This window comes from Zootoca vivipara, chromosome 12 (assembly GCF_963506605.1).
Source record: "Zootoca vivipara chromosome 12, rZooViv1.1, whole genome shotgun sequence".
NCBI classification, from domain to species: domain Eukaryota; kingdom Metazoa; phylum Chordata; class Lepidosauria; order Squamata; family Lacertidae; genus Zootoca; species Zootoca vivipara.
Window position 1 is genome coordinate 27450246 of NC_083287.1, and position 17273 is coordinate 27467518.

The following is a 17273-nucleotide window of genomic DNA, read 5'->3' on the forward strand; positions in this document are numbered from 1 at the left end:
ATGCTCCTAAATTTCTAAAATAAATGGTATAGTTGTTTCTCTCAAAATTACTGATATAATAAACAGAAGGGGGCTTTGAAATACAATACTTTAGGAGCTGAATCAGATGCTTAAAAGGCTGAGGGAAAGTGTTTATTGATAGTCATTTGAAAAAGACAACATGATAGTGCTTTTGTAACAACCAAAAAGAGGAAGATGTAGGAGGGAATTGCATAAGGCTCAATTGAACCTTTCAACTTGGTTTCTGTTGCTGGTTTTTGGCAAGGTACATACATTCTGCAACCTGCTAACTAATACTTGGTATAGGAGGCCCATGCATGCCTTCCATAGCAGCATCCAAACATCATGCATGCGTGCATATGGCTAGTTCTTCTTGAATCAATTGTCAAAAGGTTGTTTTGATTTGGCATGGGAAATTTATATAAATGCATCAAAAGCAGAATAACAGATTCCTGGTGCAGAAATATTCATTTTAATATAATTTCATTTCATTTATAGAGCCTTCCACAGGCATAGGCAAAATAAAAACCAATACATTTATGTTTAAAGAATAATATAGACTGTAACAAATAATGCTTTATGGATGGTGTGCACCTACATAATATTTGCTTCAGATCCCAATTTGGCACATAATGGAACAGCATAGAATTGAGGTCTGACGTAATTTTTGTGGTCATTGCTCAAGCATCAAAATTTTGTTAATTGAACTTCAGCCCACTGCTATGCATGTAAATAGTTTATTGGGGGTGGGAAAAAATGAAGGAATTCACTTTCTAATTGAAATAATTCCCTCCAATTGTAAACTTGACCTTTTGATCACAATGGAGCTGTCCCTCAGCACTTTCTCCCCTCCTCACTCTAGCAGCCTCCTTAAGTTTAAATATAAAAGCTTCGCTTTCACAAAGCTGCTCCATTCCCTAAAGCACTGGGTTTGGAGAATGCTGATAAAATCCTTCCCTATGATTGCAAGCTAGACCTGTCAATCACAATACTCCTACACCCACCCACAATCTCCTCACCAAGTTTAATAATTTGGCCATGACAAACTGTGAATAAAATAATTCAGATAATCCTGAATTATATAGTGTTCTTTATATAATTAGGTATGAAATGCTAATGAAATATGCCTATTTCTTTCTAAAAGCCATTGATTAGTTTAAAATAGTTCTAATTCAGTTTCTTTGTAATTGCACACTTTCCCCACCAAGTATGTCGAAAGGTTTGTTTTTTATTCAATTAAAATCCGTATCTAGTTATGTATCACCTGTCTAAAGAAAAGCTTGTCCAATGGGAATTAGAACCTTTCACTGAAAATTATTGGTGAGATGTGTGTGTGTGGGGGGGGAATTGAGTGACAACATTTTGCCTTCAAGATAATTTATTATAAACAGATTTCTTGAAACCCTTGTATTTATTATATAAACAGTTTCTAAGCCTGACTGTCCATTAAAGCTAGGCTTTCACTTCTTCATTCCTATAGTGCAGTTATATCAGAAATTCAGCCTCCCCCCCCCCAATTGCTTTATGATCCCTACAGGCCTGATTCCTTTAGCTTGTTTTAGTTCCAAACCAAAAATATTATTGTTTCACTTCTCAATGTGGAAATTTGGAAACCTCCATATTACATGCTTACTGGAGTAGAAAACTGCCTAATCAGATAGGAAAACAGTTGGCGATGAATAAATCAGGGTTTGCCGAAAAATTCAAAGTGCTAAGGCGGGCAGACGAGCGCAAATCCTAGGGGTTCTGCCTTTCGCCAGCTTCCCTGTAGAGAATTCACATGACATATATGGCCACCATGCCCATCTGTATAAATACATGGGTGGGTTGTCTTGAATTAACACAACAACTTTAGTAGAAAAAGCAAATCATGCTTTTATTTTTATGTTTCCTTGCCAGATGGTCTCAAATATGGATTCATATTCCACCTTGCCTTTGGTGTAGTAGTTTATAGTATTAAGGAAGAACAAAATAGTTGGCTCGGTTCAACCGAATACAGCAGACCATGGCCCTAACCCCACCTGGCATTTTCATTTGTTTTTATATGTTAAGTTCCTGAACAATTCCATTGTTGGTTACATTGCAGGCTACAGATATATTATGAAGAACCAAAGTTTAGGTAATAATATGCGTCACAGGTAACACCGTAGCTACTTTACATATGCAGCCAAGAGTAGCACGGGTTGTCTTTACCAACAGGTGGGCTATTATTCAGGCCCAGTAAAGTTGGCAGTATAAGTGGTGCCACATAGACTCCTCTTATCTGACCCAAGTTCTGGGCACCACAATTTAATAAGGGTATTGACAAGAAGGATATTGACGGGAGTTGATCATGGTGTGGATTTGGCAAGTGTGCCTTCCTCTTAGCACGTTTCTCCCTTGCGTCCTGAGATCGAGTTGCTTCAAAGCCCATGACACCTTTGGTAAAGGCTGTTCTCCAACTGGAGCGCTCGCAGGCCAATGTTTCCCAGTTGTCAGTGTTTATGCTACATTTTTTTAAAGATTTGCCTTGTGACAGTCTTTAAACCTCTTTTGTTGACCACCAGCATTATGCTTTTCATTTTTAAGTTCGGAATAGAGTATTGCTTTGGAAGACAATAATCAGGCATCCACACAACATCACGAGTCCAATGAAGTTGATGTTGAAGAATCATTGATTCTGGTGATCTTTGCTTCTTCCAGTACACGGATATTAGTTCGCCTGTCTTCCAAATGATGTGTAGAATTTTTCAGAGACACCGTTGATTGAATCTTACGAGGAGTTGGAGATGGCGTTTATAAGTGGTCCATGTTTCACAAGCATATAGTAAGGTTGGTAGTACAATAACTTTGTAAACAAGCATTTTGGTTTCCCTGCAAATGTCCCGGTCCTCAAACACTCTGCACTTCAATCGGGAGAAAGCTGCACTTGCAGAGCTCAGGCGATGCTGGATTTCAGCATCAATGTTGGCCCTTGTGGAAAGGTAACTGCCTAGGTAGGAGAAGTGATTGACATTTTCCAACGTTACACCACTGAGTTGGATTTGTGGTGCTGCAACGTTATTTTGTACTTGTTAGTGCAGCACTTTGGTTTCTTGGATGTTGAGTGATAATCCAAGCTTTTCGTAAGCTTCTGCAAAGATATTTAGGATGGTTTGGAGGTCATCCTCTGAGTGTGTGCACACTACGTTGTCATCAGCATACTGAAGCTCTATGACGGAAGTTACGGTAACCTTAATTTTTGCTTTAGTGCAATACTAGTAGTTACTACATGAGTATTCATAACTGAAGATGCATCTTTTTGAAGAACTATGAAGAACTTTTGTAGCTTTTGGAATTGTAAGTTTTAAGGTTGATAAATAGCTCATTGTTACCATTTGAGTGTCAAAGCATCAGTATTACATTTCCTTTCCCTGTGTACGAATTGGGGATACCATAGTCCCAGTGCAGCAACGAGTGACTTGTACATAGGAACAAACTTCTGAACACGTCTGTCCATCATGGAAACTACCTTGCAAATGCAAAATGGTGCTGCTGTGGGGAGAGGATGCATATCCTTCACCCAAGGGTATGTGAGAGCTCACTGCCAAACAGATGTTCAGCATTTTCAGTTCTGACAATATCAGTCACCTGTTTGGGTGGGATGGATTCCAGCTTTCCCAACCACCACCACCACCTCCAGCAGGTGGTCAGGGCTGACAGCATCAAAATTTTGTTCGTTGGCAATGAACTGCAGCCCACTGCTATGCATGAAAATCTCTGGATTAGGGCCAAAACATAATATGACCCTCTTCAAAGGATTAATATTGCAAGCAGTGATGTTAGCAGGGATGGGGGAAAAAATCATTTAAAAAATCTACTTAGATCAAAATGTGCAGTTCTAGCCCACTTCTAAGCTTACCCAAAACATATAACTTGGTTCATAGTACTCCTCACGTTGGGAACCCAAATATGATATATTTTTACAAAACTGTTTCAATATTTATTTTAAAAACAAACCAAAACTAAGCGGTTGAAGGTTAGGTGTGGTCTTTTAGAGAAACCACTATGAATCAAGCAATGCCTCTATTATTTTATCATGGCTTCAATCTTGTTCTCACCTGAGAGTATGCCCGGTTGAATTCAATAGGACTTAATTCTGAGTAGACTTTTATGGGACGTACAGTGAATCTAACTAGCTGTCGCCTTGTTTATAGCTGTAGAACTCTCTTGCTGGACAAATGATGGAAGTTGAGCTAGCCTGAAATATTAACATTTTTCTTAGGTGGCCTCTTAGGTGGCCTTTTGGGGCTTGGAGATATTTGCTGGCAGTTTTTGTGGAATTCAAATGTGAAAGCTTGTGCTGTTTTTGGCTTTAGAATAAAAATTAATAGTCTGTATTCTATTGTCAGTCTTTTTGGAGTCATTTTATACAAATCTGTTGTCTCTAAATAAGCATATTCATTCAACATATATAATATGTGCATAACTAAGATGCATCTGGAAAAATGAGCAATTGTCTCATACAGTAGCTGCTTTACTGATGGAGCAAATTGCATTTAGAAATTACTGATCACATCTTCAAATTAGAGGGGGGGGAAACACCCATGTATAAAACATCTCTTCTGCTGCATTAAAGCATATCTTTGAGATCAAAAGTTCCATTCATGATGGAAATGATCACATTCTTATTATTTCTTTTTAACAAGGTGATAGTTTTCAAAGGAGTCCTTTGTTTCTATGGTTTTTTAAATGTGTGTTGGGTTTTGAGCATGGCTGACACCGAACATAAACTGAAAATGTGAGAGCGGTGGAGATGACCTAGGGCCAGGGAGATGCAGCTTCTCACTCAGCCATGAAGCTTGCTGGATTACCTTGGACAAGTTACCATCCCTCAGCCTAGTTTACCATACAGCAGGGATGGGAAATCTATTGTTCGGGTGCAAAATACAGCCACCCAGTCTTTTCTACCAGGCCCTCAAAGCTGCCTCCTGGCCACACCCCTCTCCAGCTCTGCTTTATACCACAAATATTTTGCATGGCTGGAATGTGTCATTGAACTCTGATAAGCCTCTTGTCTAGGTAGAGGATATTGAAGCATGTGCACAGAAACTAGTCTACTGTACAAAGGCAAACTTTACATTTGTTGCCTTTCCCACCATTGGCAAGTGGCCCTTGGGAGGTTGCCCTAAAGGGAATGTGTGGCCTATGGGCTGAAAAAAAATTACCCACTCCTGCCTTACAGGGTCATTGTGAGAGTAAAATGGTTTGGGTCACACATACATTGCCCTCTGCTCCCTGGAGAGTAGGATGAAATGAAAATGTAAGATTAAATTGCAATAATAAGATAAAACCCTGTCTTATGTGAATACAGGTTGTACTCAGTGAATCTTACACATCATAGCAGCTTTCTCATCTTCTCTTATGAATATTTTGTTCAGCATGGCCATTGACATTCAAATTATCCCTCTGCTCTGAATTTCTCCTATGGCATCGTCTACCTTTTCCCCCATTAACAAGATCATTGTTTTTTTCAAAGGTTATTAAGAATCTCGGTCCTTTGGAGTTTCTTCTCAACACACCTAGTCACCACAGAGTACATCATGGTAGGCAATATTAGTTATGTGTTCGTGTTTGTACTATTTTTTAAAATGTTGTTTATATGAAGGAATGGAATAGCAGGAGCAGTTGTAAATGAGAATTTTTCTATTACTATCTTAATAGCAGTTCTATATCATTTTAGATTCCCCCCCCAACTTGTATTTTTACATCTCACATAGTAAGTCAGGGTTATCCTTGATATTACTTACCGGTAGATGTTTGTGCCCCATTAACTTCTGCCATAAATATATCAACAAGCTTGTACTCAAATTGTTCTCTTGTTCCTCAGCCCTAACCGCATGTGACAATGTCAGTGCTATTGTAACATCATATTTTGTGATGTGGTGCTATCACAGTTTTATTTTGAACTTTTAATATTTGATTAATAATATATAAAGGCATTTCAGAAAGTCACTCCATTTTATTACATGGTATGTGAATAGCCATTTTGTTACTTTCCAAAACATTTCCTGCTTCAAAGACTGAAGAAAAATAAAGGAAATATCTTGCACGTTATTTAACTTACCATAAATCTTACAAAACAGCTTAAATAATTTTTTACAGTGCAACACTACTATTCAACAGTTCCCCCCCAACAAATGTATCAAAAAGTAACCCCAAATGTATTTCTATTATTTTTGTAAGCATGTTTGAAAAATGTCTTAAGCAGCTTGCAGTATATAACCCAGAGAGATGTTGTTAGAAGGGAAATGACACAAGAGGTTTTAAAGAAATGCTCAGAATCATGGCCATGTTATAATGAGTTTTGAGTGTAAGGAAATTTGTTTATGAGGAAATGTATGTCTAGAAGCTTATTTAAAGGGGAAAAAAAGATAAACACAATGTATTCTTCAAAGGCAGAGACAAAGTTTGTTTCAACATTTCTCCCCAAATAGGAAGAAATCCATACTGCATTGATAAGAACTATGGTGGCACACTGATTATTTGGGACAGAATTTTTGGTACGTGTAGTTAATTATTTTTCTTAACATTCGCTTTGCAAGTGGTGATTTTATTCTCAGCTTTTTTTCCTTCCCTGCAGGGACATTTGCTGCAGAAAATGATAAAGTTGTATATGGCCTAACACATGCAATAAACAGCTTCGAACCTTTCAAGATTCAGGTAGTCCTTCTGTTTTTCTAACCTGCTTGTATGCTTTAATATTAAATTTTTTTGTGTGGGTTGAATTCAGTGTGTTTCCTATTGTTCCTTTGCTTTTATTTGATTGTTTTTGGTTCATTGACATACATAAGAATTAAGCTAGTTTTAGTCAGCCTCTAGTAGGGTGGGGAATTTTAAGCTTCAAGTATTCTCATTAACAAAAGAAAGTGCCCCTGCACAGAAATGTCACACTGATTATTCTATCATTACAGTTCCATCATTGTATTTATATATGGAAAACATTTTGGAATACTCCTGGATTCTGCAATAAGCTTTCTGTCCTGTTCAAGGGCCCAGGATGGGGCCCAGGCAAGCCAAGACTTGGTCTTCTGGAGGACATCCCAGAGGTAAGTATAGCATGAATTTCACTTCTTGGTTCTGTAAATTCTGTTTCCATAAGGGTTCAGTCTTATGCATGCTTACCTAAACACAAGCCTCATATTTGTGGGATAGAAGCGGGATCCTGAGCAAACCTACACAGGAACACTCCTTAAACCCAACTGAGTTAAAAAAAAAAAGGATCTCCCATATTGCCATACTGCACCCAGGTAGGACTACCACCACCTCATGCTCAAGGTAAGACCTTAGTCAGCTTCTAGGAACTTTCAACTGTCCCCGCCTCTGGTTTGAGCAGCAGCCCAACAGTTTAGTCCATCAAGACAACACAAAGCCCTTTCAGCCTTACTAAAAGCTCATTGCAACCCCTTGTGTACAATCTTTTTCTAAGCACTTGATTACACAAGGTTCTGATCTTCATGGAAAGTCGGTTTGCCTTCCTTGGGCTGGTGGCTTTGCAGGCAGGCACCGTGTCTTCCCTATGAACCAGCCTATTGCTGGCTGGATTGTACTCCTGCTGCCAAATTGGCTAGCGGCAGCAGGTATGCAGGGGGCATTACCTGGGCATGGTGCCAACTGACCAACACCCAGGGGAAGGATAAATACCCAGGTGGCCAGGCTGTTTGGCCTCTACCTCTGCAAGAAGGATCTCAGAATGGAATGCTGCTTCAGTGGCCAACCACATCTGTACTTACAAGGACAGGGTGGTCCTAAGAACAGACCCCTCCTTCATTCCAAAGACCTTTCCACAGGCATCAAGAGACCTTTTGCCCATCACTCTCTCTAACCCCACTGAAAAGGTGTGGCACCCCCTAAATATGTGCAGGGCCCAAAGACTCATTATTTCCAATATTTCCAAGACTCATTCATTAGACAAACCAATTCCCTATTTGTATCCTTCTAATCCTCAGGTTGGGCCAGAGGGTATAATCTTCCACCCTTTCTAGTTGGATTAAGCTTCCATTTCTACAGCCTATGAAGTCACCAGCATCAAATTACCCCTCATTCATCTAGAGTGGTGGCAGCATTGGCAACCTTCTCTAGGAATGGCCCCCATTCTTGAAGCTTGCTGGGCATCCACATGTGCTGACCCTAGTTCCTGTACCCCTCACTACAAACCAGCCTGTAGTAGGCAAGTACTATGTAGTGTGCTCCCTTCATCCTTGGCTGCCAGGCCCTACCTTACTAGTCATGCTCAGCTTTTGAACATCCCACCTGCGTCCAGTACACCAGCACAGGATATAGGTCTATTGGACTCACCTGAGTGGTGTATCTCTGTGCTGGTATCCTGGACACAGGACCACACCCTAGGTTTTATCTGTTTGTCTGCCTTAGATTTAATTACATTTTTTTCCACACACACTGCATTAAAGTTATATTCTTCAGAGACCTTCTTAATATTTTCCCCTGACTTCTGTCCCTATTGTAAAATGATGAAGTGCTTCTGGGAACATCAATAGTGTTTTTTTAATGTATTTTTTATTAGAGATTTCTTGGTTTACAAAAGTATGTGCAATGTCTCTTTTTTCAAGTTACATTTTCTACAGATCAGTTTCATTTGTTGAGACATTAGTGCAGGGGTCAGCAAACTTTTTCAGCAGGAGGCCGGTCCACTGTCCCTCAGACCTTGTGGGGGGCCGGACTGTATTTTGAAAAAAAATATGAATGAATTCCTATGCCCCACAAATAACCCAGAGATGCATTTTAAATAAAAGGACACATTCTACTAAAGTAAAAACACCAGGCAGGCCCCACAAATAACCCAGAGATGCATTTTAAATAAAAGGACACATTCTACTCTTGTAAAAACATGCTGGCCGGGTTTAGAACGCGATTGGGCCGCATCCGGCCCCCGGGCCTTAGTTTGGGAACCCCTGCATTAGTGTTACATTAGGAATAAAAGGGGTAAAGAGGTGGAGTTAAATGTTCCTTCCTGCTTTGAGCACTAGGCAGTGCTAATCAAAGCTGGGCCGCCCATGATCTCCTTAGTCCTAATAATTGGCATTTTAGACCTCAACACCTTTATTCAATTGATTTCGGTGGAAAAGATTTTAAAATATGTGTTTGTAGTATCTGGTTTTTTTAGACAACAGTTTTGAAACTCTGGGAGAAGTTAGAAATCTGAAATGTTCATCTGTGAAGAAATTTTGCATATGTTCTATATGGAAAATAAATATGTTACCAAAAAGTGAGGGAAAGGGAGAGTAGAACCTAATGAGCTAGTATGTGTGCAAATATTGCATTCCATTAAAAGAACAATGGGGAAAAATGACCATCTAGATGTAATAATAATAATAATAATAATAATAATAATAATAATAATATATTGTACCCCACCCATCTGGCTGGGTTTCTCCAGCCGCTCTGGGCAGCTTCCAACAAAGATTAAAATACATTAAAAATGTATATATTGAATTCCAGTTTCCATCAGTCACTCCTAACATTGCCGATAGTCAAAGATGATAGGAATTATAGTCCAGCAACATTTGGATAGCAACAGGTTGCCCACTCCAGCCTATAAAATAAATAATTTGCGCAGATTAAAGGTTTCAGCTGCACTTCTATTTAAAATAACAATAACAATAAAACACGATGAATAGTGAATTTTAACTACTAAATGCAAAAATGGAAGAAAAGTTAATTTGTGATTGAATAAAGACTCTGATTTGTTTGTTTCATTTTTAATGTAGGTTACTGGAAAGGAAGTTCCCTTCAGCCCCACATTACCAAGCTACCTTTCTGTCTATGCAGTTACACATTTCATCTTAATGCTGGGATTTTATATTGATTTGTTTGCTACAAAATCTGTAAGTATAATTTACACTTATTTAAATAAACTGTTTTGTGATACTTGAAGATGGTGCAGATACACTGCAAATAAAGTATGTTTCTGTTAAAACTGGATGCATGAAACTAAAAACACTGGCGAATAGTATAATTATTTTTATGGTTATCTATTTTGTGGGTCAAGATGGATTTACCATATCTTAATGTGAACATAATTTTAATGTGGTAAGAGATTTCTCATTTTTACTGATAGCTCCATCCTGACATCCCCCCCATCTTCTGTTTTATCCTTTACTCATTCCTTAAACAGTGTAACCCCCTCCCCCCACAGTTTCCACAATGGACTGCATAAAAGTTATCGTTTCAAGACCCCTGTCCTAGGCATGATACAGAAAGTCAAGCTAAACTGAAGGCTGAGCTCCAGGAGCACTCTAAAACTCCAGAAGGAACTATCATAAGAAGAAAGCATTTATGTGAATAATATAACTTGGCATTTAACTTCAATATCAATTTTCCACTACACGGAGTTATGAAATGCCCATAGACAGAACTGGAACCATTTTTACTTGGCTATGTCACAAATGTGGCATTGATCCATAAATAGACACAACTGTTTTCCTCATTTTTAGTCATATGTTCCATTCCATAATAGCAATAATGCACTTGAGATTGTGCAGAATTTTTCTCAAATTATTATGTTTGGTCTGATATACATGTGTACACAAAGTTTTAATGCATTAGCTTTGTTTTCTCAGTCTGAAATTATTTAATTATAGGAGATAAGAAATAACAAAAAAAGCTTTTTCCCCATAATAAAATATTTGGTTAGATCATTCTTTCACTAAGAGGTTTAACCTGAACCCCAGCAAAATGAACTTGATTGATTTACATATTAATGAGAGGTGCATTTTGCTGTTGGTGTCTGAGACAGTGACAGCTTTGTACCTTAATGTTCACTCTGACCAGTTTTATTGTTTTTCCAAATTCTTTTTCACACCTCCAATTTGTTTCCCCAAGGCAATACTAAGTATCAGTTGGTTGGCTTGAAAATTTCTCAACTATGTTGTATTTTTTAAAATCACTGTCTTTAATAAGATTATAGCGCTGCAACATAGATAAATCCATGAGGTTAAATAAAAATATCTATTCATAACTCTTTAGACCGGGAGAAAGAACCTCTACCTATAGGCCAATCCGGGCCCACCAGTGGGTCCAGTTTGGCCTGTGAAGCCATTTCCCCCAAACCACTCACATCAATGCATATGGGGTTAAATAAAATGTTGGCTGTGCATGCAGTCAAGGCATCACTGCCAATAGGAAATAATACGATTGGTATTTAGCTGAAGCATAGGTCTATATGATGTCATTGGGTCACCGGAGCCTCTCCCTAATATGGACCACAGTATAATTTTATTCCAGTTTTATTTTAATTATTTATTTTGTGGCCGTATTGGCCATTAGATAGGCTGACGGTTTATAGGGAAACTAGTATTTTCTTACTCCTTGAAACTCCTATGACTGTTTGAACTTGGCAAGTCTGCAAAACTGATTCGTGGGCTGCCCCCTTTCCCAAAGAGTCTTTGCTCCTGATTATGGTGGAGTCATAGCCCAACATAGTGACCCCATGATGCCATATAGATCTATGCTTCTTCAAAGATTCCAACTAAACATCAGGAATAACTTTCTGACCGTAAGAGCTGTTGGACAGTGGTGGACTGTTGTTCCTTGGAGGTTTTTAAGCAGAAGTTGGATGACCCTCTGTCATATATGATCTGTCAGAAGTCCCTACCAGCATTAATGAGTGACTCTCAACCCTTCAAATAAAGCTCACCAAAAACCAACAGGCTACTATTATAAGCGTTTATGCACCAACACCGATGCCGATGAAGACATTAAAGAAATTTTTAACTCTCAGCTGGATACCGTCCTATCAGAGATGCCTAAGGAAGATAAAATTATCCTCCTGGGTGATTTTAATGCAAGAGTTGGGCAAGATTTCAATCTGTGGCCTGGGACTATTGGGAAAGAAGGAGTTGGCAACAGCAACCAGAACAGAATCTTACTTTTGACGGTATGTGCACCGCACAACCTTGTTATTATGGTACCAACACACTCTTTCGACAGAAAAATAAATTTAAAACTTCATGGAGGCATCCTCGGTCAAACCACCGTCACCTCTTAGACTATGTTATTGTCCCTGCTAAAGATCGATGTGATGTGCTCCTTACCAGAGCTATGACAAGCGCTGACGACTACTGGACAGATCACCAACTAATACACTCCACGATGGCTATCAAGATTATACCTCAACGCAGGCTTCAAGGAAGGAAACCAAGGCGCAAAATGAGCACTCAAGCTCTTCAAGATCCCATTAAGTGGGATTGCTTCTAAATGACTCTTAAGGACCATCTGTTTTCAGAATTTCCTGATAACATCGAGGAACACTGGACCAAGCTAAAAACATCCATTATTGCAGCCTGTGAACAAACTATTGGATACCAAACCAAGAAACACCAGGATTGGTTTGAAGAGAATGACAGTGAGATTAAACACATGATTGACAAGAAAAGGAAGGCCTTTCAGATCTGGCAAAGAGATCGAAACTGTGCCACTAAGAAAAAAAACCTATGCCAACGCTAGAAGAACCAGAGAACTAAAAAACACCTGATGGATAAATAAAGCTCAAGAGATCCAGCACATAGCTGACACTCATGATGCACAGAGTTTCTTTAAAGCCACAAAGACCATCTATGGGCCAATAAATCGTGGCATATGCCCCCTACGCTCAGCAGATAGTACCACACATCTAAAAGATGAAGAAACTATTGCACTGCGCTGGAAAGAACACTACCAACATCTCCTTAACCGCAACTCCCCCGTAGCTGCTGAGGTCCTTTCACGAATTCCACAAAAACAAGTTAGAGATGAGCTTGCAGTATCTCCAAATCTGGGAGAATTGTGTACAGCTATTAACCAAATGAAAAATAACAAAGCCAGTGGACCTGATGGGATACCTGCTGAAATCTTCAAAGTGGGTGGAATTTAATGAGAAGTGGTCCCAGCAGACTTTAGGAATGCCAAAATTATAAATCTCTTTTAAAAAGGTGACAGAACTGATTGCAGAAACTATTGAAACATCTCTCTATTAGCTGCGGCTGGCAAAATCTTGCAAGGATCTTAACAAACTGTCTCTTAACGATATCCAAGGTGACCCTTCCTGAATCCCAAAATCTTCAATCTGAGCAGGCGGAAAGCAAAGAGTAAGGTTACCGTAACTTCCATCATAGAGCGTCAGTATGCTGATGACAACACAGTGTGTGCATGCTCAGAGGATGACCTCCAAACCATTCTAAATATCTTCGTAGAAGCTTACAAAAAGCTTGGCCTGTCGCTCAACATCCAAAAAACCAAATTGCTGCACCAATAAGTACAAAATAACCCCTCTGCAGCACCACAAATCCAACTCAGTGGTGTAACGTTGGAAAATGTCGATCACTTCTCCTACCTAGGCAGTTATCTTTCCACAAGGGTCAACACTGATGCCGAAATCCAGCATCGCCCGAGCTCTGTGAGTAGGGCTTTCTTCCGATTGAAGTGCAGAGTGTTTGAGGACTGGGACTTTCACAGGGAAAATAAAATGCTTGTTTACAAAGCTGTTGTACTACCAACCTTACTGTATGCTTGTGAAACATGGGCCACTTAAAAATGCCATCTCCAACTTCTTGAAGGATTCCATCAACGGTGTCTCTGAAAAATCATGCACATCACTTGGGAAGACAGGTGAACTAATATCAGTGTACTGGATGAAGCAAAGGTCACCAGTGTTAAAGCAATGATTCTTCAACATCAATTTCTTTGGACTGGTCATGTTGTGTGGATGCCTGATGATCGTCTTCCAAAGCATCTACTCTATTCCGAACTTAAATTGGAAAGCATAATGCTGGTGGTCAACAAAAGAGGTTTAAAGACTGTCTCAAGGCAAATCTTTAAAAAAATGTAGTATAAACACCAGAAACTGGGAAACACTGGCCTGTGAGAGCTCCAGTTGGAGAACAGCCTTTACCAAAGGTGTCATGGACTTTGAAGACACTCGAACTCAGAACGCAAGGGAGAAATGTGCTAAGAGGAAGGCATGCTTGGCAAATTCACACTGTGATCAACTCCCGCCTGGGAACCAATGTCCCAACTGTGGAAGTATGTATGTATCCAGAATTGGCCTCCACAGTCACTTACGGACTCATTGTTAAAACCGTGTTTATGGAAGACAATCTTACTCGGCTATGAGTGATCACAGAAGAAGAAGAAGAAGAAGAAGAAGAAGAAGAAGAAGAAGAAGAAGAAGAAGAAGAAGAAGAAGAAGAAGAAGAAGAAGAAGAAGAGTTGAAATCCCTTCATTGCAGGGGGGTGGAGTAAATGACCCTTGAGGTCCCACCCAACTCAGCAATTCTATGAATTCTTTATTTGCATTTAGTCTTTGGAATTTGTCATTCTATCATTTCTTTCCATCTTTGAGTATAGCTAGGGTCTCATTTCTCCTTCACCATAAAATAAAATTGTATAAGAGACAGCTTTTTTGACAACCTTTACTCTTTTTGCCTATATTAGTATTTCAGAAAATCATGTTATTAATGCATCCCTTTGAAGTTTAAGCCAGTTATTTTTAAAATCCCTTAACTGGAAATACTCAAATATGAAAAAGAATGTTTTCATCATAAGGGCAAGTTGTTTAACATGGTTGTCCTCAAGCTAGTCAATATATTTAGTTAACCCTGCTTGCTGCCAGTTGACGAACATCATTTTAAAAAAACCCACCATTTTTATTAATTTGAAGATCAAATAATACTGAGGCCATTGGGAATTGTGGCAGGCCTAAGTGATTTTTACATTTGGCTCATATTTTCCACAACACTGGGATAATACAACTTACCCTTTTGCCTGACTTCCTGTCTTTAGTTTCCTTCCACATAGAAGCCTTTGGATTTAAACACATCTGCTCCAAATCTTTTATATTTCCTTGTCCCATTTCTTGATACCAGTCCATTTTTTTTTCAAACTAGCAATTTGTATGCAAATGTATTTTAAAACCTGGATTTAATTTTTGTATGAATACTCTACCAAATTTAAATGTGTGTGGGCTATAGGTCAGTGGTAAAGCACATGCTGTGCAACTGAAATGTTCCAGGGTCAATCTGTGGCTTCTCCAGGTAGGCCTTTGAGAGAGCTCTGCCTAGAATCCTGAAAGCAGCTGCCAGGTAGTATCAGCGGTACTGGATAAAGTCGACTAGTATCAAGCAACTTCCTGCATTTCTATATACAGTAGCCTGGATCCACAGAAGCTTCCTTCAGAGGAAATACCCACATGCTGTCTGGATCCCATCGAGTATGTTAAGGAAGCTGCAAGAGTTTAGAACATTATTATTACTTTCCTGATTTATAACATTTATTGATCTCCTTTTTTTACTATGGTAATTCAAAGTGATGTGCACTATATGAATAGTCAAAGGCAAACCTTGAAATGCACATAAAAAGACAAGCCCATTTTTTAAAGTTACGATTCAATAGGAATATGCATCAATAGGAGTATAGCATCTAGATCAAGGGAAGTAATAGTACCACTGTATTCCACTCTGGTCAGGCCTCACCGGGAATACTGTGTCCAGTTCTGGGCACCACAGTTCAAGAAGGATACTGACAAGCTGGAACGTGTCCAGAGGAGGGCAACCAAAATGGTCAAAGGCCTTATGAGGAATGGCTTAGGGAGCTGGGTATGTTTAGCCTGGAGAAGAGAAGATTAAGGGGTGATATGATAGCTATGTTCAAATATATAAAATGATGTCATATGGAAGAGGGTGAAAGGTTGTTTTTCTCCAGAGAAGTGGACACGGAGCAATGGATTCAAGCTACAAGAAAGAAGATTCCACCTAAACATTAGGAAGAACTTCCTGACAGTAAGAGCTGTTCAACAGTGGAATTTGCTGCCAAGGAGTGTGGTGGAGTCTCCTTCTTTGGAGGTCTTTAAGCAGAGGCTTGACATCCATCTGTCAGGAATGCTTTGATGGTGTTTCCTGCTTGGCAGGGGGTTGGACTGGATGGCCCTTGTGATCTCTTCCAACTCTATGATTCTATGATTTAAAACATTCCACTCACTTGAGGCCACAGATAATTAAGAGCCTGGTGAAAAAGAAATGTTTTTGCCAAGCAGTGATGTAAACATAACTACCACTCATGAAAAGGGAACTGCTGATGCTCTGGGATATCATATTTATGAGAGAAGTACTTTTGCTTTAAAATCACAGAATACAGTAGTTTAAAGTTTATTTGAATTAGTATGTAAATTTGAAAGCTTTCTCCCTTTTCGACACAACAAAAATCCCACTTTTTGTTCAGTTTCTGTCAATAATCACACTTCAAAAGCTGTGCCTAATTTATAACTGGGGATCCTGCTGTGGTTCCAGAGATCATCCCCTTCCCCTGGTTAAATACAAATACTGCAGTATATAAATTCTCGTTTATTTTATATGTTCATGCTTCATGTGTATTTTGTTTGGATTGGAGAGAGAGGATTCTTACACTGCCATTAAAGTGTAACAGTCACATTCCTTTCCCACTGCAACTTGCAAACGCTTAGATTAGTGATCTAAGTTGTTTATTTTATTTATTTTATTTTATTGGCGCAGCACCTAGAAAATTAACACAACAACTGCCAAGTTCCACTTTGCGGTTTGTACATTTCAAATATAAAAGCGGAACGTAAATACAGGAACAACTCTAGTGTGTGTCTCCTGTATGATTAGATTGTAAATAGAAAACTATACGTTATAGATGCACATTTATATAACACAATGTTTAAAATTTATATACATCTACCATGTATTTTGCTTTGATATTAACTAGAAATGCACAGGCTATTCCTGCTGCTCCTGACTTCTAGATCTCCTTGCTCTATCTAACTGTCACCCCTTCTCCATATCATGCTTCTCGTTTCTTGAACTTTTTCCCTCCCAACAGCACTTGGCCTATTCAGTCTTCAGGGCACATTGTGTAAGATGTCAGGTGTTCACATATCTTTAATTTGCAAACACTTGATAATATCTACAAATGACTCCCATGACTGAATATATGTGCAAACATATTGTAGTTGAAAAATTGTCTGTATGAGCTATTGCGTGTTTAGACCCCACAACCACCCCCTCAGGGAGGAATAAAAACACTACGACACGTGATATAAGGTTAATGTTATTGGACAAATTTAGGCCACAACTTTATTGGTTACAGAATGTGAGGAGTACTGGCTTAGGCATTGAGTAGACCAGGCTATATCTGACCCCTGTGTGCAGGAAGTCTGGTAGGGTAAACCACTGATAGGAGGAGCCCCGTCGATGCAAACCAACTCAAGCTCCCCCCTTGGTTCCCGGAAGGGTTGTGGCATG

General features: G+C 39.1%; 1 protein-coding gene across 2 annotated transcripts in view; it reads left to right on the forward strand.

Moving 5' to 3' along the window:
* Positions 1-17273, forward strand: part of AGMO (alkylglycerol monooxygenase) — a 121722-nt gene that overhangs the window by 49264 nt on the left and 55185 nt on the right. For both annotated transcript variants that reach the window (XM_035130284.2, XM_035130283.2), the window contains exons 6-10: positions 5498-5564; positions 6456-6521; positions 6602-6681; positions 6933-7067; positions 9747-9863. In XM_035130284.2, the coding sequence (XP_034986175.1) occupies positions 5498-5564; positions 6456-6521; positions 6602-6681; positions 6933-7067; positions 9747-9863 (465 nt within the window). The remainder of the gene's footprint in view (positions 1-5497; positions 5565-6455; positions 6522-6601; positions 6682-6932; positions 7068-9746; positions 9864-17273) is intronic.